Source organism: Bos indicus x Bos taurus, chromosome 8 (assembly GCF_003369695.1).
Source record: "Bos indicus x Bos taurus breed Angus x Brahman F1 hybrid chromosome 8, Bos_hybrid_MaternalHap_v2.0, whole genome shotgun sequence".
NCBI lineage: Eukaryota > Metazoa > Chordata > Mammalia > Artiodactyla > Bovidae > Bos > Bos indicus x Bos taurus.
Window position 1 is genome coordinate 96,723,857 of NC_040083.1, and position 25,643 is coordinate 96,749,499.

A 25,643-nucleotide genomic window follows, 5' to 3' on the forward strand; every position below is an offset into this window, starting at 1 on the left:
TTTACTTTCTTCCTTCACTTTGAAACCTTTAACCTCAGAATTTTATTTTTAAATGCCATGAACCCTCAAAGTCAGGTTAAAAGAAGTGACGCTTCCTCCCTTCCTGCCTTTCCCCAGAGATGCGTTGTAGAATGTAAATGAAGATGAAAGCTGGGATCACAGTCAGCCCCCTTAAGAGAAAAGTACTCGAAACTTCTTTCAGGGGTTTTCAAGTGTCAGACCGCCACTGTGTTCTCTGTGTCTGGCGTCATTTTCCCCTGTCTGTCCACAGACTCATCCTACTCTGAGCCTCCAGATGTTCAGCAGCAGTTGAACCACTATCAGTCCGCTGCTCTGGCGAGAAACAACAGCCGTGTGAGCCCCGTGCCTCTTTCTGGGGCCGCGGGGGGCGCTGAGCAGAAAACGGAAGCCATTCTTCACTGCGAATTCTGTGAATTCTCCTCTGGCTATATCCAGAGCATCAGGCGCCATTACAGGGACAAGCATGGCGGGAAGAAGCTCTTCAAGTGCAAAGACTGCTCCTTTTACACAGGCTTTAAGTAAGTGATGCGAAGAACAGCCTTGAGAAACAAGGTGGCTGCGCCTGCTCCGCCCCTCACTACACTCTTCCCTTACACTCCTCTATCTGGAGTTCAAGGGAGGCCCTGCCCAAGGGATGATGAACAAGTCGGGTCCAGTCTTCACAAAAAGAGGCTAGTTCCAGATACTGCTTTTAGGTTTGGGGAAGGGATGAAGAGCTATATGAGAACAAATGAGTTTAAAAATCAGAGCAAATGGGTGCCCAAGAAGTGTAAAGGATTTCCCTGACCCAGCGTGTGAAGCAGTGAGTATTTTCCCATTTGGAAATCTGTGCCCTCCACCTCCCCACTTTTTATTTTGTCTTTGGGAAAAACAGTCTTCTCAGAAGCAAAGTCAAAGTCAAGAGAGAACATCCAGCGATAGTGACAGTCTGCTACCCTTGTAAAGAATTCTTATTTCTTAAGATCATATTATTGAAAGAGAACCAAGACTTCACACTGGGAAGACTAAATTTGAACAATCACAGAAAGATTGTCCCCACATAGAAAAAGATAATCCACAGTCCTTTTTGCTCCTGAGTATGACAAAGATTGGAGTGCTTCCTCTCATTTAATCTAAGCTCCTGTGATTTCATCTCATCCTGGGAGATTCCACTTAGGGTCATAGTTACTAGTGTAGAATATGGAGCCTGACTGCCAGGGTTTGAACCCCAGCTTTGCCACTTACTGCTGGTGTGACTTTGGACAAGTTACTAAACCTGTCTGTGTCTCTGGTTCCATATCTGTAAAATAAAGATAATAATAGTACATACCTCATAGGGCTCTTGTGAGGAGTAAAATAATAATAAATGAAGCTATAAAGTGCTTAGCATACTGCTTGGCACAAAGGAAACACAAAGGAAATGCAAAATGTTATTGTATCATAGAAAGCTATTATAATGAGATTAGATGCTGTATTACAGGTATGAAGCTATTATTATCTGCTCCTGTTGCAGTCAGGGCCTGGGCTTTAGGTCTCTCCAGTATTTCAATACATACTCCACAAGGAGAGGCTGGCGAGGATGGGCTTCATAACCCCTCCAAACTTGAATTGATAGAAAAACAAGTCTCTTTTCCAGCAACATCTTAGTCACTGGGATTTGATGGAAAATGTGTAACATCTCTGACTGTTAATGTGGTTCAGTTGTTTTATAGATAAATATGTATGTGACCTTAGAACTGAGAGAAGTCGAGAAGGACTCAGATAACAAGGGCCCATTGACAGGTGTACATGTTTCCCCAGAGAGAGGCACTCGGGTTAACAAGAAGAGGACCTTGCCCATTAAACTTTGGGTTTCATCCATTTTTATGAGACATTTAAGGCTTTGTAAAATTTGAAGTTTTAAAAAGGATGGAGCGAGGGAGGCAGTGGTACCCTCCACATTCGAGCTGGTACAACAGCTCTGAGCATCTTTACGTGGTCATTGACCTTCCTGCTTTCCCAAGCAACCCGCCCTCCCTCCTTCCCTGGGAAGAGTCACCGAGGCAGCTGATGAATCATCCCAGCTTCTCCTTCCGAGCATGATGAGAAATCCATTCTCGTAGGGATTTTGTTTTATATTTTTAACAGGCAACTGCTCATTTTCAAAAATAAAATGGGGAGTCTGTTTCTTTTTTTTTTCCAAACTTACCCTGAGCCCAGCCAAGTAGCAAAATTTCCCCCAAAGAAATTTAGCACTGCAGAAGAGTGTTCAGTCGTTGCCCAAATAATTGAGGAACTTGTGCTCAGCAAGCACGATGAACCACTATAGTTTTGGGTAACCCACCCCCGCAGCAGGGTGTCTCCATAGGACTGCCGGCAAGGGGTATGAATGTGATGCTTCTGGGTCCCACTCATCGCCTTTCTCCCCGCTCCCTCCCAGATCTGCTTTTACTATGCATGTGGAAGCCGGGCATTCGGCGGTCCCCGAGGAGGGCCCCAAAGATCTCCGCTGTCCTCTCTGCCTCTATCACACCAAATACAAACGCAACATGATCGACCACATTGTGCTGCACCGAGGTAACCTTCTGAGCTTGGTTTTCTTGGGATGCAAGGGGTGGAGGGAGGGTGGCTCGGGTGGCATTAGAGGGAAGCTGTCTCAAGGTGGCAGCAACTCCTTTTCCCCAGTCCCTTGTTCCTTCCCTTATCTCCCCAAAAGAAATCACAGCGGTCACCCCAGTGACAGCCAACAGGGTAAGAGCATCTTTCTGCTGAGAGGATTTCCTCCACCTGGAGAGAGGCAAAGGTGATGGAGTCCGCAGTGAACACTTCTGCGGGGCTTCCCTGTGAGAGAGAGATTTTACATCCCGGGTCTTCTGCTCTCATGACCTTGCTAAGGAGGGAGTGAATGAGAAGCAGAGTGGGTGGCTGAACTCAACGGTGAAAGGTGAAGAGCCCTGTAGTTGTAAGCAGTTCTTTGAAGGAAGACCAAAATGATGATCTCCAAAGCAGAATGTGGGATTTCCCTTGAAGTGGATGGAGAAAATTCTTAAAACTAAAAGTAGCCTGATATATGTTAATTTTTATTTTTTTAATATTTTGTGCCACACAGCATGTGGCATCTTAGTTTCCCAGCCAGAGGCTGAACCCACATCCCCTGCATTGGAAGGGCAGAGTCTTAACCACTGGACTGCCAGGAAATCCCAGTCTGATACATGTTAAACGCCATAGACTGTGGGTTTAAATTCTGTTTTTAAAGCCTCTTGTGTTTCACCTCTTCTCCATAAAGAGGTGATGACTGCCTCTGAGGTGGCGTGTTGGGTGTCTAGCGTGTTCCATGTGGATGCATCTTGGGTGTTTGTAAACGCTGGTTCCTTTGGTATATTGGGATACTTCTTTTAGTGATATATTGGGATATTTCTTTTTGGTTTTTTCTTTGAACTGAGTTTACTGCTGGCCAATCAAAATACCATTAAACAACATGTGCCCTCTGCATTGGAAGGAAAAATATGCAACAACTATACTTTGTCCGGAAGAGATTCCAGCCAGAGGTGGATGGAAAAAGATGACTAGAATACCCGTTACTATTTCCACCTACTGACCTTTCTGTCTCTGCTTCCTTCCTCCCTCCCTCCTTTGCTTCCTCTTCCTGCCTATCTTCCTTCCTTTGCCTCTAACCTAGGAATGCTTTTCAGTATTTGCCACCTGAGACTCAAATGCATTAAGTGTCTTCTGCTGCCCTGCGGAGATGTTACTCTGAAATGCTGGGTATTCAGGGGGCATTTCCCCAGAGCCACTGCCTTTGGCTGGTGCATTTTGTGACATGTCACCCACGTCTGCTGCAGACCCCACGGAAGATTAACCTTCAGCACCCTTAGGTCTCCCTTCTCCCCAGGCAGACTCGAGACGTGAGATGCCTGCTGGCGAGGACGTCCGCCAGTAAGCCGTACAGGAATGTTTAGGCAGGAACTCCTGGGATCCCTTGTGGTATGCTGCCTCAGTCACCTGGCTTTTGGTCCCTGGGCCCATGTATCTGTCAATGGCTCCATGTCCTCCATTGCTTGGAAGAGGCCATGAGTCACGCTACTGTGGAGCAGACAGGAGCGGTAAGACCCCGCCTCAGCGGTGGAGTCTAGTTTCCATTTGCTGCCTGCTGGGATCAAGCTTCCCAGGTGGCACTAGTGATAAAGAACCTGTCAGCCAGTGCAGCAGATGCAGGAGACTCAGGTTTGATTCCTGGGTCGGAAAGATCCCCGGGAGCGGGGCATGGCAACCCACACCAATATTCTTGCCTGGAGAATCCCAGGGACAGAGAAGCCTGGTGGGCTACAGTCGGTGGGGTCACAAAGACTTGGACGTGACTGCAGAGACTTACACGCACACATGCCTGCTGGGATCAGAGTCTTGATGCCTAATGCAAGCTCACTGACTTTCCTTCCCTGAGCTGAGAGTCCAGGAAATGAGAAGGCAGAGAGAAACACTTAATGCCTGGAGCACGCCACACCTGACCCAGTGCTTCTCACACACGGTCACTTCATCATCCACCCTCACTGGGGGGCATGATACTTTGACCTGTAGTCCTGTCATGTATGTGAGGCTTGAAGCTGGCAAAAACTATTTTTTCTTTGTTTTAGTGTAGTGTTTTAGGGTCATTTTGGAGAAGGCAATGGCACCCCACTCCAGTACTCTTGCCTGGAAAATCCCATGGACGGAGGAGCCTGGTAGGCTGCAGTCCATGGGGTCACTAAGAGTCGGACACGACTGAGCGACTTCACTTTCACTTTTCACTTTCATGCATTGGAGAAGGAAATGGCAACCCACTCCAGTGTTCTTGCCTGGAGAATCCCAGGGACAGGGGAGCCTGGTGGGCTGCCATCTATGGGATCACACAGAGTTGGACATGGCTGAAGTGACTTAGCAGTTAGGGTCATTTCACAAGAAATTGAAGATACGTTAAAGATAGTTGTGCAGAACTGTAGGATTAAAAATGAGAGGAGATTGGGGCAAATGCAGAATAAGGGAAAAGTAGTTGAAAGTTCATGTGAAAGTATGAGAACACTCACCTAGAGTTTTAGTGTCTGCCACAAGATACTGTGCGTTTGTTAGCAGTGGGCTACTGTCTCAGCCCTGGGACTCCAGCCCTCTGTGGGGGAGACAGCAACAGAATCAATTTGATTTTGGGTGTTCATTAGACTTTTGCATGTTCAAGAATCTGAGGTGCTGGAACCTGAAAGGAGTTTCTCCAGGGGGTTCTCCTGAGGGGGGGCTGTGTGAATTAGTGCATGCTGCCCCCAGCCTGAAAACAGTGGTGAACTCCCCCCGAGCCCCCTCCCTGGACCCGTGAAGGTAGAAGTAGTTCCACCAGAGTCACCCAGCCCGTGAGCAGGGAAGCTGTGTGTCAACCCAGGTTTCTGATCCCATGATCCATCCATCGTATTGCCTGTCACTGGTTATTTACAGTCTTTTCTGTTTGTTTACAGAGGTAATTTATATTAGAAGAAGCATCAGCATATGTAGAATTTGTCCTCATTGGGGTCAGAAAGTGCACAATCTGATATGAACATGAGTATTTGAGGATTGTTGTAATAGTGACAACACCCACAGCAACAGCAATAGTTACTGTTACTGAGGACTTTTTAGGTAGCAGGTACTGTGCTAAGTGCTTTCCAGTGAGTCATTTCATGGAATTTTCACAAAACCCTAAGTGGTGGGTGTTAACTGTTATCCCTGATAACAAGGGAGAAAACAGGTTCAGAAAGATTGAGCATCTTACCCAGGTCAAATGACTAATAAGCGACCCAGCTGGGATCTGATCCCAGGCCTGCCTCACCCCCAGTCCACGCCTTTACCCACCAGGCATCACTGTCTCACCCTTGGGAAGGTGGTTGGCGTCACCCCATTGAGCATTCCAGTGGCTGTGGTATCTGGGTCTGGGGATAGAGTCGTCTGAAGGTTGGGGGTCAGAGATGGGGACCCCTGAGCCACAGGGAGGCAGGGCACTTTGGGATAGCCTGTCTGCCATCTGCGTCCTGGCCTGGCTTTGGGGTCCATCTCCATCAAGATGGCAGCTCAGTGGGAGCTAGTCTTGACAAGGAAGACAGGGTTGGTGGGTGTCTGCCTGGCAGTTTTGAGTTGGGGCTGATCTCAGAGTAACAAGACGTGGCTCTCTCTGCACCTGTGCTCTCCTTACTCTGTGGATGAATAAACATCTTTGGTCTCTGGGGCCTGCAGTAAGAGATCTTTCTGAGACTTTGGTTAATTAAAATACTTGGAATGAATGGCAAGAAAAACAACTTCTGAACTGGCCCTGAGAATAAGCTGCTGTTTGCAGGAATACAGTCTCCTTAGCTTTTTGTCCAGACAAATTGCTGTATTTAAATAGGGAGGAAGGAAAAGGAATTCATTCCACTCCTGGGTGATCTGAATGAGAAATCACATTGGCTGCTACAAAAGAGAGCTTTCTGTTGGTCCATGCATTCAGTAGACATGTATTATTTGGTTGCTCCTTGCTGTACCATGCTGGGTTCTTTGGGTTAAGATGGGGTACCTGAGAGCCAGTCTGCCCTCCTCAAGAAGATGAAGTGTGTGCATAAGTATGTTTAAGATAGTGAGTGATAAGTACCTAGGAGATTGACAGTGGCAGATGTATTTCTGTTTGGAGTAGAAAAAGGTGGTGGTGGGGGGGTAGCTTTCAAACTGATCCATGATAAGATTTCAGCAGTCAGAGAGGACTTGAGGGGGGTGTATTCATTATGTAGGGGACTTAACAGAAATGGATTATTTTCCCGTTTTGGAGCCTAGAAGTCTGAAATGCAGTTGTTCGTAGGGCTGTGTTCCCCCTGAAGACTCTAGGGGAGAATCCTTCCTAGATTCTTCCCAGCTTCTCCTGGCTCCCGACTTTGCTTGGCATCCCTTGCCTTGTAGCCATATCACTCCAGTCTCTCCCTCCCTCTGCACATGGCCTTCTTCTCTCTGTGTGTGTGTCTCTGTTCTCTCTTCTTCTTACCCTAACTTTAGGGCACACCCCAATCCCATACGACCTTATCTTCACTAACATGCAAAGACCTCAGGTCTCAATAAGGTTACATTCTGAGGGGCCAGGTGGACATAAATTTCTGGGGGCTCCATTTGACTCATTACAGAGTGTAAGGAAAATTTTAACAAACCACCCAGGTGAGTAGAGGGAAGATGTGTTTACAGAGTGAAATTAGAAGGTACTAGGAGGCAAGGCTAGAAAGGTATATTCTGGCCAAATGAAAGAGGGCTTGGATCCCATTGCAGGAGTAGAATGCTACTCTGTAGACAGTTGGGAAGCTGGGGTACTGATGAGATACCTGGAGAGTTCTAATTTAGCAGAGATAAAGCCAAGGATTATAGACCCATGTCTTTGAGGAACCGTGAACTTAGGTCAGATCAACATTTGATGAGGTTCACCATGATGGGACCAGTGTAACCAGGGAAAATTAAGCCCTGAGACTTCTGGTTCAAGGAGAAAGTGGTATGATGTTAGATGGGTTTTCATTCATGTTACAAATGTTTATTGAACACCCACCACATGCTAACATTGCTTTAAGCTCTAGGGATACTGCCAGGAAGAGTCGGACAAGGTTTGGGCACTGAAGGAGTGTGAACTTTAGTAGGAAGAGAGACAGTGAACAAGGGAAGAAATAGTTTGAGTACATCAATGTTTTTGGTTGCTCAGTCATGTCCAACTCTTTGCAACCCCATGGACTGTAGCCCACCAGGCCCCTCTGTCCATGGGATCTCTGCAGGCAAGAGTGGGTTGCCATTTCCTTCTCTAGCAGATCTTCCTGGCCCAGGGATCAAACCCAGGTTTCCTGCGTTGTAGGCAGATTCCTTACCGTCTGAGCCATCAGGGAAGCCAGAGTACATTTCTACTCAGTTCTTACAACCATTGGAAGCACAATGAATGCCTCATGTGTTGCTTGGCCTGGATGTCCCTTATATACCTATAGCAAACCTGAGAAATTGGGCAAAAACTGAATTATAGGCATGAAACAGTTTCATCAAATGTTCATAATTACAGAGCTGTGTAATCACTGAGATTGGTCTCCAGTTGGCTTATAAACTTAAAGTTTCTTTTTTGCAGCCTGTAACCTCAATACACACGTAAATGCTAAATATAACTGAACCCTGCAGGTGGGTATGTTTTTAGAACAAAACTAATCTCCCCTAATTTATCTGATCAGTATCATTTTTTCTTGAGGGGGAAAAAAAATACTACAGTGAGACTGACAGTCTTTCATCTTACTCAGTGAAATTACATGTTCTCTTCATCCCCATCACATACTTCTTCCTGTTAAAGGTACAGTTCCCAGCTCTTGTCTGGCTTGAGGGTAGCTTGGCTAACGTCAGAACTTTTTACAGGAACTGTGTGCTTACGTTTACATGTGTCTGTTTATGGTTATATTTGGGGATGGTGGCTTTCTGGTCCTCAGCGTTTGTCACTGGTTTGTGAGTCAGAGTAACAGATAGATCTTTGGTTTGGCTCAGCGGGGGTCTAGGCCTTCTACCATGGCGATCTGCATTCAGAGTTGGTTGGAGTGAGTGGCTTTCAAATCCCCACCCACCCCTCAGCCCCCACCCCCCGCTACCCCCAGCCTGGCACACTGTGGGGAGGAAACCCACGTGTGTTGTGGGCTGCCTTTCAGGAAGAATTGTTACTTGGTGATTCTGGGCTCCACGGTGATGTGGGTTTTTTTCACTCTTTTGAGTAGAAGTGACCCCCTCTCCCCCGACGCCCCCCTTAGTGGTGGCGATTTTACAGATTATTCCCCCCCGCCCCCCGGCACACACTTCTGGGCTCTTGATGAACCTTAGCACCCACATGCTTTAGTGTGGCGCTGCGGCAGGCTGGAGCCTCTTGAGTGTTGTATCCACCTGCAGCACTCAGTATCTTTTAAGTATGAGTCTCTGATGTCACCCACTCCAGTACTCTTGCCTGGAAAATCCCATGGATGGAGGAACCCGGTAGGCTGCAGGCCATGGGGTCGCAAAGAGTCAGACACAACTGAGCAACTTCACTTCACTTCACTTCAGATGACAGACATGATCTATCTTGTAGTCAAAACTGGTGAAGTCATAATATTTTTGCAGTCAGTGGTGGAAGCTGAGTCACAATGAGTGTGATTCAGGCCTTGATTTCTTACCCAGGGTAATTTTGAGAGGTGTGAAGTCAAGAAAAGACCCACAGTTGTCACTGCCCCCTGTAGGAAAAGCCCCAAGTGGCTGAGCTTCTGTAGCCAAGACAGGGCTCAGGCCCTACCTGGAAACAGTCCAGTCTCCCGGCTCATATCCTTCACTGGCCTCCACCATGAATAACTCATTCAGAAAATGCTGTCAGTCCTTTGCCCGCCTTTCAGAGTCTGTCTTATTTTTTTATTTTGGTCCTGTTAGCCATGTTTGTAGAAAGGGGGGTGGGGAAAAGGTAACTTTGTTTTCTAAAATTAACACCCATAACCCATATAACTAAGAGACTTGGGAGTTATTATGTCTTAGTTTGGAAATGAGGAAGTCATACCTTTCAGAATAAGTCATCAGGGAAATGACCTTTTATGAAATCCAGGAGATACTTGAAAGAAATTCAGATAAAAATGGTTGCCTTAGACACTGAGAGCTTTTGCGATTTTGAACTATTAGGAATAAAAGGCTGAGAAGTGCACGGCATACAGATTGGATGTGACTGGAGAGTTCTTTATAGGAGAGACGGAGGAGGGTGCATGCAGGCAAAGGTCAGTAGACCTGGGCTCCCAGGCCACAACTTTGTGCTGAATTAGAGGACTGACTTTGAGGAAGTAGCTCAACTGAGCTGGTTTCAGTTTCCGCTGAAGACTCTCAAAACTGACTTTGCAGGGTGTTGTGAGAATAAAAAGTAGCCAAGAGAGTCCAACACATAACCATGCTTGAAAGGTAGTGAGCCCTTAATAAGTGGGAGTGGCTGTTTCCATTCAGTGTTACAATTTCACCTCCAAGGTATTATTCTGAACGCTCCCAACTTTGTGCAAAATGCACTGAGACACACATAGTGAAATTGGAAACTGCAAAGAAAACTAACCAAAGGAATTGAAAAGGAGACCTATAAGAAAAACCAAGTTTGAAAGAAGCGATTATTTACAGCAAAGAAGGGAAGGCTGGAGAGCAACTGAATGACTGTCTTCAAGATGTTGGAGGCATCGTTATGTGGAAACTTCCAGCTGTTCTCTGTCTCCACCGAAGTGGACAGAACCAGGGCAGGTGGGACAGGCCAGAGCCAAAGAAAGAGCCGGGGAAGCAGTAGAAATGGCAAAATTGTATAAGTCAGGAACAAACACAGAGCAATGGAGGGGGATGCAAGTCTCAAAGAACGTGCCAGAAAAGTTCACATCAACACTTCCCCATGACCTCCTGAGGTGTTGGGTGTGGGGGCCGGTCTCCTGGCTTCAGCCTGGAGCCCTATCTCTTGCCATGGGCGCCAGCCTGCTCATGTCTACACGTCCAGGGTGGCTGGACTGAACAGCTGGCACTTGGCTTGGAGCAGTGTCTGAACCAGGGTCCATCTTGCCTTCTCACGATGCAGCTGTCTGGAGGCATCTTCTGTTGTCACGATGGGGAGGAGGGGGCACTACTGGCTTCAGTGGGCAGGGGCCTGGGGTGCTGATATACATCTTACAATGCATAGGAAACCTCCCAGAGGAAAGAATTATCTGACATCAAAACATCAGTAGCGTTGTGATTGAGAAGTCCTGGGTTAGAGGCATAGAATGACCGTCGTAGCCCTGGCTTCCTTCAGGCTTATTGGTTTACATCAGAGCATTTTTTTCTCCTCCCATTTACACAAAACCATGGAACTAACTGAATGGTTAGAAGACTGTTACAACATTTGCTATTCTAAGAAAATGTGTGGATTCCATTATAATCATGTGTTTCTTAGCTGCCTGTGACTTTGGTTTAAAAATATTTATATTTCTAAATAAGCGACTGACTCTTTGTATAGGGAAAATAACATATGCATTAGAGCTCCCGGGAGTATGGTGCAGACACCAACCTTCCACGCTTCCTCTGCCCACATTCTCGCTGGCCAATTAATTGCTGCATTCAGGGACTCCCAAGGCAGGGACTGCCCTGCAATGAGCATGTGCTGGTTAAGAGGCAGGCAGGCCTTCGTGGGAGAAACTCTCCAAAGGGCAGACACAGGCCAGCCCAAGAGGGAGGGCTCCCAGAGTGAGCGACTTCAGCGCACAGCATCCTGATGCTCTATGAATGTTGCTCCTGGTGACCGAGGATATAGCGCGCCTTCCTGACTTAATAATACATTGCTGTTTCTAAATAATATAAGTGTATGTTGTGTGCGTCCATTTGTAAACTTTCAGAGTCTTCTGAAATCCAGACACAGCATGAAAACACATGCTATATTTGATCCTTGCATAAATAGCACAGATTTTAATTTTATCCCAGTTATGGATATCTGGCGCGTGTGCCGATACTCTGGGCAGACTGGTGTGAAATTTAATTTGAGCAGTTAAACACAAGGGTGAGAGAGTACAAAATAAACAAGCACACACACACACTTCCAGCCTTACAGCATTTGGTACGTTAACGGGAAAAGCACCCAAATCCTCTCTCTTTTATTTTCTCCCTTGGTGACAATCACGTTACAGATTTGTCTGAAAAGGCACAAACCCTCCACATCTCCCACGCCACCCCCACCCCACCTCTCCCGGAAGATTGCCTGTAGACATTTCATCTGCGGGAGCTCTTCCCGAGCTGGGGTTGGAGTTTCAGTGAATGAAAGTGTCCAGGATTCTTTGTTTTCAGATTTGATCTTTGAGATTCTTTTGGTTTCAAGAAAAGGCAAACAGTCTCCTTGAGAACGTCTTGGAAGGAGAAACAGGAATGGAATTGGAAATGATGGGAGAGAACCGATTTGCAGTTCGGTAGACAGACATGGGTGGGGTCCCAGTTTAGGCAGAGTCTGTGACCTTTGGAGATGGACTTGAAAGCTCAGTTCCTTGTTTTACTACTTTGTAGAAATGGGACTAACTTCGGCCTAACAGTTTCCAGGGAGGTATACAGTGGTGGCACATAAGTGCTCCAAAAATGTCATTTTCCTTACCCCTTATGGACATCTTGTTTGTGTTGTTGTTTAGTTGCTAAGTCATGTCCAACTCTTTTATGACCCCACAGACTGTATTTAACCCTCCAGGAACGTCTGTCCATGGCATTTCCCAGGCAAGGACGCTGGAGTGGTTAAGGACATCTATGTAAGCCTGAATGCCACTTGCTGGGGAAGTAAGATAATTGCTGTTGATAATCATTCATGTTGGTGAAACTTCTATTCTTGGCTCCTCCTTTAATCACCTCCATTCAGAAATCCACAGCACCTTTCAGCCCGCCCACTCCTATTTATAGGTCATTCTGGATATCAAGTACACAGCGCTTTTGGCCTTAGAAACACCCACGTGTCCCAGTGGACTGTTGACTTGGGGGGCGGGAGGAGGGGCAGTGGCATGTGTACACGGTTCACAGACCTGCAGCCATGAGAAGTTTCAGCAGTGGAGGGGCAAATTTTCCCTTATACTCCCCAGAAAGACCGTCTGCTTTCCATCAGTAAAAGTTCCCATCTTTGTATTCAATTTGTTTCCACAGAAGAGCGGGTTGTCCCCATTGAAGTGTGCCGATCCAAACTGTCCAAATACTTGCAGGGAGTAGTTTTCCGCTGTGATAAGTGTACCTTCACCTGCTCCAGTGACGAGAGCCTCCAGCAACACATAGAAAAGCACAATGAACTGAAACCTTACAAATGCCAGCTCTGCTACTATGAGACCAAGCACACGGAAGAACTGGACAGCCACCTTCGGGATGAGCATAAGGTAGGGGCCTGGCCTCCCCGCTCCCACCCTCGGCACGGCGTTGGGAGGGGCCGGGCCGAATCTAGCTATGCCGCTCTGTGCAGGACAGACGCACGTGCTAAAATAATGTTTAAAGTGAGGTTCAGTTTATTCCATTATCAATGAACTGTAAGGTCATTTTAGAAAATTGGAACACAGATGAGGGAAAGAAAACCATCCATAATGCCACCCCCCACGCCTAACTGCTTAATGCTTTTGGTCTCTTCTGTACCCACTTCCTTCTGTTTTATTTCGTTCTGAGAATATGCGATCCCTTCTATGAAAGAGTGTATCTTCCCTTTCTTGTTTTCGTCTTACCCTAACTAGAGTACTTTACCATATTATTTTAAGTGTATTATCACAAAGCTTGATAATTTTTTTCTGTAAAGGGCTGGGTAGTAAATATTTTAGGCTTTGGGGGCCAGATGGTCTCAGTGGCAACAATTCAACTCTGCCCTTGAGGCAAGAAAGGAGTCCTAGAGAAGACATCAATGAATGGGCATGGCTGTGTTTAAAAAAAAAAAAAACTATTTACAAAATTAGGCAACGGGCTGTGGACCCGTAGTTACTGGCCCCCTCTTCTCTCTGATGGCTCTGCCAGCAAGAGTCTCAGTCATGTAAGTTGTTTCCCAATATATTGCTGACTACAGACATTTTCCAAGGCATTACTATTCATGTCTAAGCACTATAAGGACTGTAAAATGTGTGTTATATTTGCGGGATGGAACGAATTGGTACAGGACATAAAATACGGGGTTTATGAAAAAAATTCTCTTCCAAAAGTCTGCTGATCAGAGGGTAAGATATCCCAGGTGGCTTCCTCACTTCTCGGAGGATAGCGTAGCACGGATTAAGACCATTGTTTCTGGTTTTGTATATTGTCCAGAGTTCGGGGAGTGTGTGTGTGGAGGGGGGCAGGGGGAATGATTAGTATTTGTTTCATGAAAAGAGCCTGTTGAAATGTTTTGTAATTAACCAACAAATCCCAAACATCTAGTGAGTGTTTACTTAAAGCACAATGAGAAGCACTTTGGTATTGTTTCCTTTTTCTTGCTGTGTGCTGTCAGTGGAAATACAGTTCCTCTTTTCTGCACTTAGAAACCCAAGTTAGAAAGATTCCTGTCTGAGTCATCAACACCCAAGGGTTAGAATTTTTCTATAGGGTGTTGAGAGAAGGCTGAGCTTTATCACCCACCTACCATTTAATGGCATTATTCCTAACTTCTCTACTTTGGAATGCATTCATTTTCTAATGTGTCTCCGCAAAATGAGAGCAGAGAAAAGCCTGAATTACCTCACTTAAAAGCTTTTAATACCAGAAAAAAAAACACCAAATTTTAATGCCCTTTCATATTCAAACTTCCTTGGCATTTCTGCCCCCACACTGAAAGGAAAGTCACTCATCTATGTCAAGCTAAGCTGTTTACATTCATGTGCTTGTGTCTTATTTGTGTTACCACCTCAGGTCTTTTTATTATAATGTTGAAGCCATCAGACTAGTATTTTGGGACAGAGCAAACCTGGAAGATAGATTCTTCCCCAGTGGCTGCATAGTAGCTGTGAGTCACTGGGGAACTCCAGACAAGACTAGAAACCATACCAGATACGGAAGCGGGCGGGAATGTGCGGGCTTTAGAATAAGCATCAGGCAAATGGGTTACTCAGGAAGCTAGGAGCCCAGTTAAGAACTTCTGGAGCCAAACAGACCTAGGATTGAATTCTGTCTTCACCACTTAACTATAACTGCTTCAGCAAGTTACTTCAATTTCTGTATCTGTTTCCTGATCTGTAAATGGGAATTGCATATCCTTAAATACTTTACTCAGAAATTTTGTAAGATTAAACGAAGTCCTGGTATCTCCCACACTTTGAGAACCATGTCTCAGTCTGTCTGTGAGTTGGTTAGAGCTCAGGGTTAACAACCACCCATCAGAAAGGCAGTTATGGTTCCTAAAGACCTAAAATAGACTATAAAATCACTGACTATACTCTGCACTTTAGACATGGGCTTTGATATGTTGTATTTTCACTATGCTGTGCTTGGTTCTTTAATCTTACTCTCTCATGGTTGACCAGCTTATTAAGTCCAATGAGCACCTAATTGAGGCTAAAGAATCGCCACTCTCAGCATGCCTAATGATCTTCATCTTTGTCTCAGTTGTTGTTAAATATATGAGACTTGTGCTTATTAATGATTCCTTCTTTTCTAAATGACGAATACAAAATGCAGTTTGAATTTTTGAAATAATTACCCAAACACTGTTTTATAAACAAAGACAGCTGCTGAAAGTGAATTTTTGATTGACAGTAACATTATGCATTAATTAAAAATGGTCATTCCTTGGTGTAAAGGATATACAGAAGTCTGATTTCAGCATTCCTGAAAAGGCTATAAGAGTGTCAATATACAGTGTACTAAAGAGAAGTTTGCTAATGATTGAGATACAAAAGTCAAGAACCATAAGGTAAGGATGAGAAATTGAAGCCAAAGAATTGGAAAGGAAGAAATAAAACTGTTTTTGTTCATAGATAATGTGATCTTTGTAGGTAGAAAATCCTAAGTAGTCCATTTAAAGAGATATTGGAATATTCATGAGTTTATCAGAATTGCAGGATACGATCAATAATAAATTTCTATACACTAGTAATGAACAATCTCAAAATGAAATTTTAATATCAATTTCATTTATAATGTCAAAAAGAATAAAATGCTTAAGAATAAACAAAACTGTGAAAGCTGTATGCTGAAAACTACAAATGCTATTGAGAAAAGAACTAAATTAATGTAATATATACCGTACTCATGGATTAGAAGACTCACTATTGGTAATGCTTCCCAAACTGATCTACAGATTCAGTGTAATCTATCAGAATCTCAGTAGGCTTTTTTCTTTGGTAGAAATTGATAAACTCACACAAAAATGTATATAGAAATGCAAAGGATCTAGAATAGCATAAGCAGTATGAAAAAAGAACAAAATTGGAAGACTCATCCTTCCTGATTGCAACTTTTACTGTGATCAGTGGTGCAGAAGAAAAAATTCAGAAATAAATCCTGATATATGTGGACAGTTGATGTTTATCAGAGGTCCCAAGGTAATAAGGAAACAATAGTTTTTCAACAAGTAGTGTTGTTACAGTTGGATTTCCATGTGGAAAATAGAGATTGTTGACCCTTATGTCACTCAATGGACATGAATTTGAGCAAACTTCAGGGGATAATGAAGGGCAGGGAAGCTTGGTGTGCTGTAGTCCATGGGGTCGCAAAGCATCATACACCACTTAGCAACTGAACAAGAAACACAATGTCACTCAAATTTCTCTTGGGAAAAAATTCTTAGATATAATAGCTGTGATCATTAAAAAAAATCAATAAATCAGGTGTCATCAAAATTAAATTGTTGCTCTTCAGAAGACTTCATTAAGCAAATGAAAAGGCAAGCAACAGATTGGAGGTAAATATTTGCAAAATAACTGTCTAACAAAAGACTTCAACCAAAACATATAAAGAACTTTTGCAGCTCAGTAATAAGAAGAGTAACAGTTCAATTAAAAATGAGAAAAAGTTCTGAATAGGCACTTTATGCAGGAGGATATGCAAATGAGCTCATGAAAAGATGCTTAATAAGACTCACCATTAATAAGACCCGTCCACTAGAATGGCTAAAACCAAGAAGACCAACAGCACCAAGTGTTGATGAGGATGTGAAGAAACTGGAAATCTCACACGTGGCTGAATGGAATGTCATCTGGCACATCTGCTTTGGAGCATTTTGTCAATTTGTTTAAAAGTGAAACCCACGCTTTACCATCTGATCCCGCAAGTCTGCTGTCACCTAAAGTGGCTGCATAAACAAAATGTGCTCTATCCAGACAGTGGAATGCTACTGATCAGTAAAAGAAATGAGCTACTGATACGTGTACCAGTGTGGCTAAATCTCAGAATCATCATGTTAAATGGACAAAGTGAGTCATTCAGTCGTGTCTGACTCTTTGCGACCCCCATGAACTGTAGCCTGCCAGGCTCCTCTGTCCATGGGATTTTCCAGGCCAGAATACTGGCGGGGGTAGCAGTTCCCTTCTCCAGGAGATCTTCCCAACCCAGGGAAGGAACCCAGGTCTCCCACATTGCAGGCAGATTCTTTACCATCTGAGCCACCAGGGAAGCCCAAAGCCAGACACAAAATACTAGATGTGCGATTTCTATAAAAGGCGGAATTAAGGAGACAAAGCAGATCAGAGCTGTTTGGGACTGGAGGTTTGGAGCAGAGATCGATGGCAGACGGTATGAAGGTGCTTCTTAGAGTAATAAAAGATGGTGCAGGGTTGTACCAGTGCATACATTTACTAAAACTCATTGAAATGTTCATTTGAAATAGGTTAATTTTATGGTAATTATACCTCAGTACCTAAAAGATGCAAGTTCCCCATGAGCTGACACATGGTCAGCCTTCAGTACATGTTAATTTTCTGCAGTCTTCTTACAAGGTGGATCTTGAGAACAGATAGATCTATAAAGATGCAGAGATCCAGATGAATGTGTATATTGTCAAAAATAAAATGTGCAAAAGACGTAGCTGCTGCTGCTGCTAAGTCACTTCAGTCATGTCCAACTCTGTGCGACCCCATAGACGGCAGCCCACCAGGCTCCCCCGTCCCTGGGATTCTCCAGGCAAGAACACTGGAGTGGGTTGCCATTTCCTTCTCCAGTGCATGAAAGTGAAAAGTGAAAGTGAAGTCGCTCAGTCATGTCCGACTCTAGCGACCCCATGGACTGCAGCCTGCCAGGCTCCTCCATCCATGGGATTTTCCAGGCAAGAGTACTGGAGTGGGGTGCCATAAGACGTAGCAATTGGTTCTAAACTGAGGTTTACTTGCTTTTCTAGTAAAATGATGTGTTGAGTGTGTTGCTCATTACATTCTTCCACGAGTAGCTTTAGGTGATTTTGTGTGGTGGAGAGAATATATACAAGAAACTAAAAGACACTATGGGATGTATTTTCAGTCACAGGAGTTCATTAAACAGAACTGGACATTCAAAACTGGACTCCTGAATTCTGCCTGCAAAGCTTGTAAACTTCAGGAATGTTTCTGAAGATGTCAGACTGTATCATTTCATGGACTGGACAGAATACTAGTTCAGCAGAAAGGATCCCTGAAATCAAATAAACCATTCCATTGAAGAAGCAAACTCTGAAGTGCCCTGGATTTACACTGCTGTGTTTATCCTCAGAACGCGAAGGTGAAATAGAAAAGGATTGACAACCAGTACTTTCATTTTTTTTCTTTTTATTTGTTTTAGCACCTTCATTTTTTAGGTGACACAGAATCTTGTCTTCCTCGATCTTTATCTTTGCACCAGTGAACAAAGAATCTTGCTTGTAATCTCTTGGAATCTAAAGTAAACAGTACAGTCTATTTAGAATTTCAGTTCTTCATCCTTCAACTCCCTTTTTTTTCCTATCTCACAAGGTCTTCTCGAAGTGGACTATTCTATCCTTTCAATCTCCCTTTATGTTCCTCCCTCTCTCACACACACACTCACACACACACACACAGAATGAAATTATATGTTAGTAATGCCATTTATTAGCAATGCTGGTGCAAGATGAAGATGTAACATTTCTAGGAACCTTGAAGTCATGAAAAAAGCCAAACCTCACACTTCTCACACTTAGAAAACCACCCATATATTTTTCTTTGAAGAAAGTTTAAGTATCTGCAGTACCTTGTTAGTGTTCTTTATGGTTCTGAAGTCTCTTTGCTAGTTTAAGGAACATAAAAATATATTATCTCTAACATGGTTTGCTCGTAAAATTGTCATGTTAGCTATATTAAATTTAGAAGGATAGTCTATTCAGGCAATACACATTCACTAATTGAATTTACTTTGAAATGTTTTTAATTTTTTATACAAATGGAGCCTCAGGCGGCTGAACTCTAAGGAACTCGTATCTCTTACTTTTTGTCATTTTGAAGGAAGCAGCAGAACATTCAGCTTAGGAGGAATCGCCAATGTTTTACTTATTCCAGTAAAATTGTTTCACTCTCTGGACCAGTGAAATCTATGATGGCAAAAAAAAAAAAAAAAAAAGTCACATCAAATATTTGTTTCCAGCAAAGGAAATGAGAAGAAATAAAAGAAGAACCTTCGCCGACTCCAAATCATAAAATACACTTCAGGCCATGCTTTTTGGACTGGGTTTACTTTCTGAACTAAGTCCTAGCATCTAGCTTTATCACCTCCATGGGTTCCTGCGAGCTGAAGTCTTTCCAAAAGATTGTCATTTCATCTCTGCTCTCCCTCATGTTAGTTGCTTCTGAATTTGTCAACCATAGACCTGCTTCTTTCATGTATTTTGGAAGACAAAAAAAATCAGAGGTAGATGAGCAAAAGGTGTGGTAATTTTTCAGAGGGATGTGCCTGGCAGAACCGTAGTTGGTATTTCTCAAGTAGGTATTTGAAGATGTTCTTAACCTGTAACCTTTGGAACAGTCCACTAAAGTCTCCCGCCAGTGGGACTTCCCCTAATGGTCCAATGGTTAAGATTTGACCTTCCAATGCAAGGGGTGAGGGTTTGATCCTTGAGCTAAGATACCACATGCCTTATGACCAAAAAAGCAGAATATAAACAACAGAAACCATATTGTGACAAATTCAAGAAAGACTTTAAAAATGGGACACATCAAAAAAAAAATCTTAAAAATGCATACATTTGTTGCTGTTCAGTCTCCCAGTCGTGTCTGACTCTTTGCGACCCCATGGACTGCAACACACCAGACCTCCCTGACCCTCACCATCTCCCGAAGTTTGCCCAAGTTCTTGTCCATTGCCTCAGTGATGCCATCCAGCCATCTCATCCTCTGACGCCCTCTTCTCCTTCTGCCCTCAATCTTTCCCAGTCATCAGGGACTTTTCCAGTGAGTCAGCTGTTCTCATCAGATGACCAAAATATTGGAGCTTCAGCTTCAGTCTTCCCAATGAGTATTCAGGGTTCATTTCCTTTAATATTGACTGGTTTGATCTCCTTGCTGTCCAAGGGACTCTGAGGAGTCTTTCCCAGCAACACAGTTCAAAGGGAATGGCAAACCACCCCAGTATACTTGCCATGAGAACCTCATTAACTGTATAAAACACAAAAAGATATGCACCGAAAGATGAGTTTCCCAGGTTGGATGGTGTCCAATATGCTATTGGGAATGAGCGGAGGACAACATACTTACGTGCATACATAAAAAATAAAGTATCCAGCCAAAATGAATGGCCTCTGCTTCCAAACTTGCGTAGAACTTTCCTTCTTCCTCTATTCAGGCACGTGTTCATGCAGCCTCAGCTTGTACTTAACTCTTAACAAGATTCTGTCTTGCCACTGGGTGCAACATTCTTAAAATGGAAACCACAATATTTACCTCTCTTTCCTTCTCAAATCTCACCATGGTGCCCTGCGTATAATTAAGTCTCCAGTAGTTGGTTGCTAAATAAATCAATAAGTGAAATCACTTTTCCGATGAGAAATTTTAAGTATCCTGTTTGTCCAAATAACCAGAACATGGCAGCAGCAGCACCTTGGCCTCTGGATTTCGAGTTCTGGAGATTGGCAGCAGCTCAGTTGGCCGACAACAAAGTTCTTTGACTTTAATGATGCCTTTCACGTGGCTTTCTTGAGTGCTTGTGACTGGGGTTGTGCTGAGATTCTTGAAATGATTGATTTGGTCTGGACTTTTGCTAAGTCAGGTCTGGCAACAGCGTGTTTTCTGTTCTAACTCAGTGATCGCAAAAGAAAGTAGGTACTCTCCTTGACTTCTGTGCCCCGTACCCTTTACCAGCCTTTATTCTTACAGTCCTTGTCCTTAAAATGGTTTTTACTTTTGAAGAAAATATTCTTAAAAGATTCTTCCTGCTTCATCCCATCAAATTTTGGAATGAATGTTATTGTCACGGTACTTTTTTCTCCCTTCTTGTGTTCAGCCAGTGTCCCATGGATAATTTTTACATGTTTTGTAAGCAGTTTTGCATTTCAACAGATGATCTGTATTCTAATGGGGAAAGCTGGCGCTGTGTCGCCTGAAGGTGTGAGTTCAAACCTGGCCCATCACTTACTTGTTTTGTGTTCTGTTTTCCTCATCTGCAAATATGGAAGATAACACATAGCTTGCAGAATGATCATAAGGGTTAAGTGATATATGTAAAAATGACTGGGTTAATTTTTAGCATATAATTATTTGGTAAGCATTTAGAAAAATGTCCAATTTTATTAGCAAGCAAATTTATACCTTGGCATACAATATTATGAAGTCCTTTATACTTTATGATTGCCTATGGGTTTTTATGTTACTGGTAAATTCAGATAACATGTGTTATGTGTCAACTAGATGACTGGCCTTATACTCTGCACTGAGCCTGTAAAACTAAATAAGAAATGGTCGCTACCCTGGAAGAGTTTATAAGCAAGCAGGTGAGATGAGCTTAAACAAAGAGTCACAACCAGCATGGTAAGTACTGGATAAAGGTATCTATCAAATAGGAGGGCAGCATAGTTGCATAGCAAGTGTGGTGTCATGGCTCATCTTTCATAGAACCTTAATACACTGTGCTGCACGTCTTTCCTAGAAGCTTTTCCAAGAGCTTTGATTGAAAGGCTCGTTGAGAATTCACGACTTTTACCTGCATCTTTGACCATCTCCCTGTAAAATTCATAGAGACAGCACTTTGCTGAACCTTTGTCCCACTGGTTCCTTTCCCTCATTCCCATTCTGACTTTCAGAGACAGGCAAAGAAGATCCACTGGGGAAACCACCTGAAGGCCTGAGTCAGGGGTGGGCAGACACTGGCCTATGGACCAGATTGGAACCACTGCCTATTTATATGGTCTGACAGCCAAGAATGGTTTTCACATTTTTTAATCAGATCAGATCAGTTGCTCAGTCATGTCCGACTCTGCGACCCCATGAATCTCAGCACGCCAGGCCTCCCTGTCCATCACCAACTCCCGGAGTACACTTAGACTCACGTCCATCAAGTCAGTGATGCCATCCAGCCATCTCATCCTCTGTCATCCCCTTCTCCTCCTGCCCCCAATCCCTCCCAGCATCAGAGTCTTTTCCAATGAGTCAACTCTTCGCATGAGGTGGACAAAGTACTGGAGTTTCAGCTTTAGCATCATTCCTTCCAAAGAAATCCCAGGGCTGATCTCCTTCAGAATGGACTGGTTGGATCTCCTTGCAGTCCAAGGGACTCTCAAGAGTCTTCTCCAACACCACAGTTCAAAAGCATCAATTCTTCGGCACTCAGCCTTCTTCACAGTCCAACTCTCACATCCATACATGACCACAGGAAAAACCATAGCCTTGACTAGATGAACCTTTTTTGGCAAAGTGATGTCTCTGCTTTTGAATATGCTATCTAGGTTGGTCATAACTTTCCTTCCAAGGAGTAAGCGTCTTTTAATTTCATGGCTGCAGTCACCATCTGTAGTGATTTTGGAGCCCAGAAAAATAAAGTCTGACACTGTTTCCCCATCTATTTCCCATGAAGTGGTGGGACCGGATGCCATGATCTTCGTTTTCTTAATGTCGAGCTTTAAGCCAACTTTTTCATTCTCCACTTTCACTTTCATCAAGAGGCTTTTGAGTTCCTCTTCACTTTCTGCCATAAGGGTGGTGTCATCTGCATATCTGAGGTTACTGATATTTCTCCCGGCAATCTTGATTCCAGCTTGTGTTTCTTCCAGTCCAGTGTTTCTCATGATGTACTCTGCATATAAGTTAAATCAACAGGGTGACAATATACAGCCTTGACGAACTCCTTTTCCTATTTGGAACCAGTCTGTTGTTCCATGGTTGACAAAAATCAAAAGAGTAATATTTCGTGACATGTGAAATTACATGAAATTCAAATTTCAGTGTCCCTAAATACAGTTTTCTTGGAACACAGTCACGTTCATCCATTTCTGTACTGTCTGTGACTGCTTTCAAGATAGAGGATAATTGAGTAGTTGTGACAGACTATGTGGTCCAGAAAGCCTAGGAAAACTTGCTCAACTGGCCTTTCACAGGAAAAGTTTGCTGGCCTGGGCCATCAGTCCTTTTACATCTTTGTAACTACGTATTCTCAGTTTGTGACTGAGATGGGCATTTCTGATGTAGGAGGCAGTTTTTCCATGTTCTCTGCTGTCACTTCTTCTAGAAGTAAAAAGTTCACTTGGCCTTTCTCCGTAACAGAAGCATGCACTGGTAGGTGATGTGCACACCCCGATCGGGTGTCTCTTTTTGAATGTACAAGTGTTAAGTCGCTAGGAGGGGGCCTCTGGAAAGGTTAAGTAGATTTTTCTTCATCACATCTCCTCCACTTGATGTCTGCTAGGCAACCTGAAGATGAGAGCACCCAGTGTCATTCGTCCCTTTACAAGCAAGTTTTTATCAGTCTTTCCTGTAAAACTGGTTTGTCCCCCAGGACAGTATGAAAATGCATGTGCAACTTGGTTATATTTGTAAACCACATAACACTCCTCTCCTCTTAGAAGTAAGAACTCTAATAATTCTTAGAAGAATTCTTAGAAGTAAGAATTAGTATGGAAATTCTTTCCTCTGCTAAGGACAGATCAAAACCATTTGCTGACTGGCTAAAAAGCAGCTAACAAAAAGACAAAGGTAGTGCTGCAGCTTGAGCATCCAGCGTGAGCGTGGAAGGGTTTGCAGTGTCCCCACTTCAGTGTGAAGGGAAACAGGTTTTGCTGCTCACTGGCACTTCATCTCAATTCCTTACTAGACAAGTTTCCACACAGTTCTCAGTGAGTAGCCCTCACAGGTGACTTTGGGTTCATGGACATTCACAAATAACTTTCACAGGATATGAGGATCTACATGTAATGTTACTGTCTTGAGTGATTATGTATTTGAACAGTCTACCCTTTAAAAGCGTGGATGGCTTCTTCTGCCTTCAGAAGGCTCCAGGGAGCCAGGTTCTAGAACGCATACTCAGCCTTGCTCTCTTTCTCCCTCTGTTGTGGCCCTTTTGGGAAACAAGGTGATAAACCGCTTCTCATCTCCAGAGAAAAAAAGTGAATGTCCCTCCATAGGTCTTCTGACCCATTAAGAAGTTGGTCAGATACCCACCAATTTCTGGGTCCAGAAAGTACTGATCATGTACCAGTATGAACATTTTAGAAGCCAACTTAGAAATATATTGGAACTGTAATATAAGATCTGTATATCATTTGACTTTGACACTTGATTTCATGTCTGAGAATTTAGCCTATAAAATCTAAACATGAAAGAAAGGTTTATATACTGGAAGTCTTACTACTGTGTTTTTTTTTAATTAATGTATTTTTAAAAAATTTATATTGGAGTATAGTTGAATTACAATGTTGTATTAATTTTAGGTGTACAGCAAAGTGGTTCAGATATATATATATATCCATTATTTTTCAGACTATTTTCCCATATAGGTTATTACAGAATATTACAGAATATCCCCTATGATATACAGTAGGTCCTTATTAGTTATCTGCTTTATATGTATAGTGTATATATGTCAATCCCAATCTCTTTATCCCTATCTGTCTTCCCCCCATAACTGTAAGTTTGTATTATACATCTATAACCCAATTTCTGTTTTGTAAATATGTTCATTTGTGCCATTTTTTTAAAGATTCCACACATAAGCGATACCATATGATAAATGTCTTTCTCTGGCTTACTTCACTGAGTGTGATAATTTGTGGGTCCATCCATGTTGTTACAAATGTCATATTCATTCATTTTTTTATGGCTAAGTAGTACATGGTGGTTTTGGAGAAGGCAGTGGCACCCCACTCCAGTACTCTTGCCTGGAAAATCCCATGGATGGAGGAGCCTGGTAGGCTGCAGTCCATGGAGTCGCGAAGAGCCAGACACGACTGAGCGACTTCACTTTCACTTTTCACTTTCATGCATTGGAGAAGGAAATGGCAACCCACTCCAGTGTTCTTGCCTGGAGAGTCCCAGGGACGGGGGAGCCTGGTGGGCTGCCGTCTATGGGGTCACACAGAGTCGGACACGACTGAAGTGACTTAGTAGTAGTAGTACATGGTGGTTTAGTTGCTAAGTTGTGTCTGACTTTTGTGACCCCATGGACTGTAGCCTGCCAGGCTCCTCTGTCCATGGGATTCTCCAGGCAAGAATACTGAAGTGGGTTGCCATTTCCTTCTCCAGGGGATCTTCCCGACCCAGGAATCGAACCTGGGTCTCCATCATTGCAGGCAAATACTTTACCGACTGAGCTATGAGGGAAGCCCAAGTGGTATATATGCACCACATGTTCTGTATTCCTTTCTCTGTCAGTGGACATTTAGCCTGCTTCCACGTCTTGGTTATTGTGAACTGCACTGAACACTGAAGGACGTGTATCTTTTCAAATTATGATTTTCTTCAGATTTATGCCCAGGAGTGGGGTTGCTGAGTCATTTTTAGTTTTAAGGAACCTCTATACTGTTCTCTCTGTTAGGTCCATACCATTTAATAGTATGAACCTAACAGAAGCAGAAGATACTAAGAAATACACAGAAGAACTGTACAAAAAGATCTTTATGACCCAGATAACCACAATGGTGTGATCACTTTCCTAGAACCAGACATCCTGGAATGCAAAGTCAAGTGGGCCTTAGGAAGCATCACTATGAACAAAACTAGTGGAAGTGATGGAATTCCAGTTGAGCTATTTCAAATCCTAGAAGATGATGCTGTGAAAGTACTACATTAAACATGCCAGCAAATTTGGTAAACTCAGCAGTGGCCACA

The 25,643-nt window shown here is 43.5% G+C and overlaps 1 protein-coding gene across 7 annotated transcripts in view; it reads left to right on the forward strand.

Annotated features, from left to right (window-relative positions):
- The window catches only part of ZNF462 (zinc finger protein 462), a 157,418-nt gene that overhangs the window by 112,597 nt on the left and 19,178 nt on the right, over positions 1 to 25,643 (forward strand). For all 7 annotated transcript variants that reach the window (XR_003512380.1, XM_027550445.1, XM_027550443.1 and 4 more), the window contains exons 8-10: positions 272 to 539; positions 2,420 to 2,556; positions 12,622 to 12,845. Coding sequence is in view for 6 of the 7 variants with exons in the window: in XM_027550445.1 (XP_027406246.1) it covers positions 272 to 539; positions 2,420 to 2,556; positions 12,622 to 12,845 (629 nt within the window). In the remaining variant the exon portion in view is untranslated. The remainder of the gene's footprint in view (positions 1 to 271; positions 540 to 2,419; positions 2,557 to 12,621; positions 12,846 to 25,643) is intronic.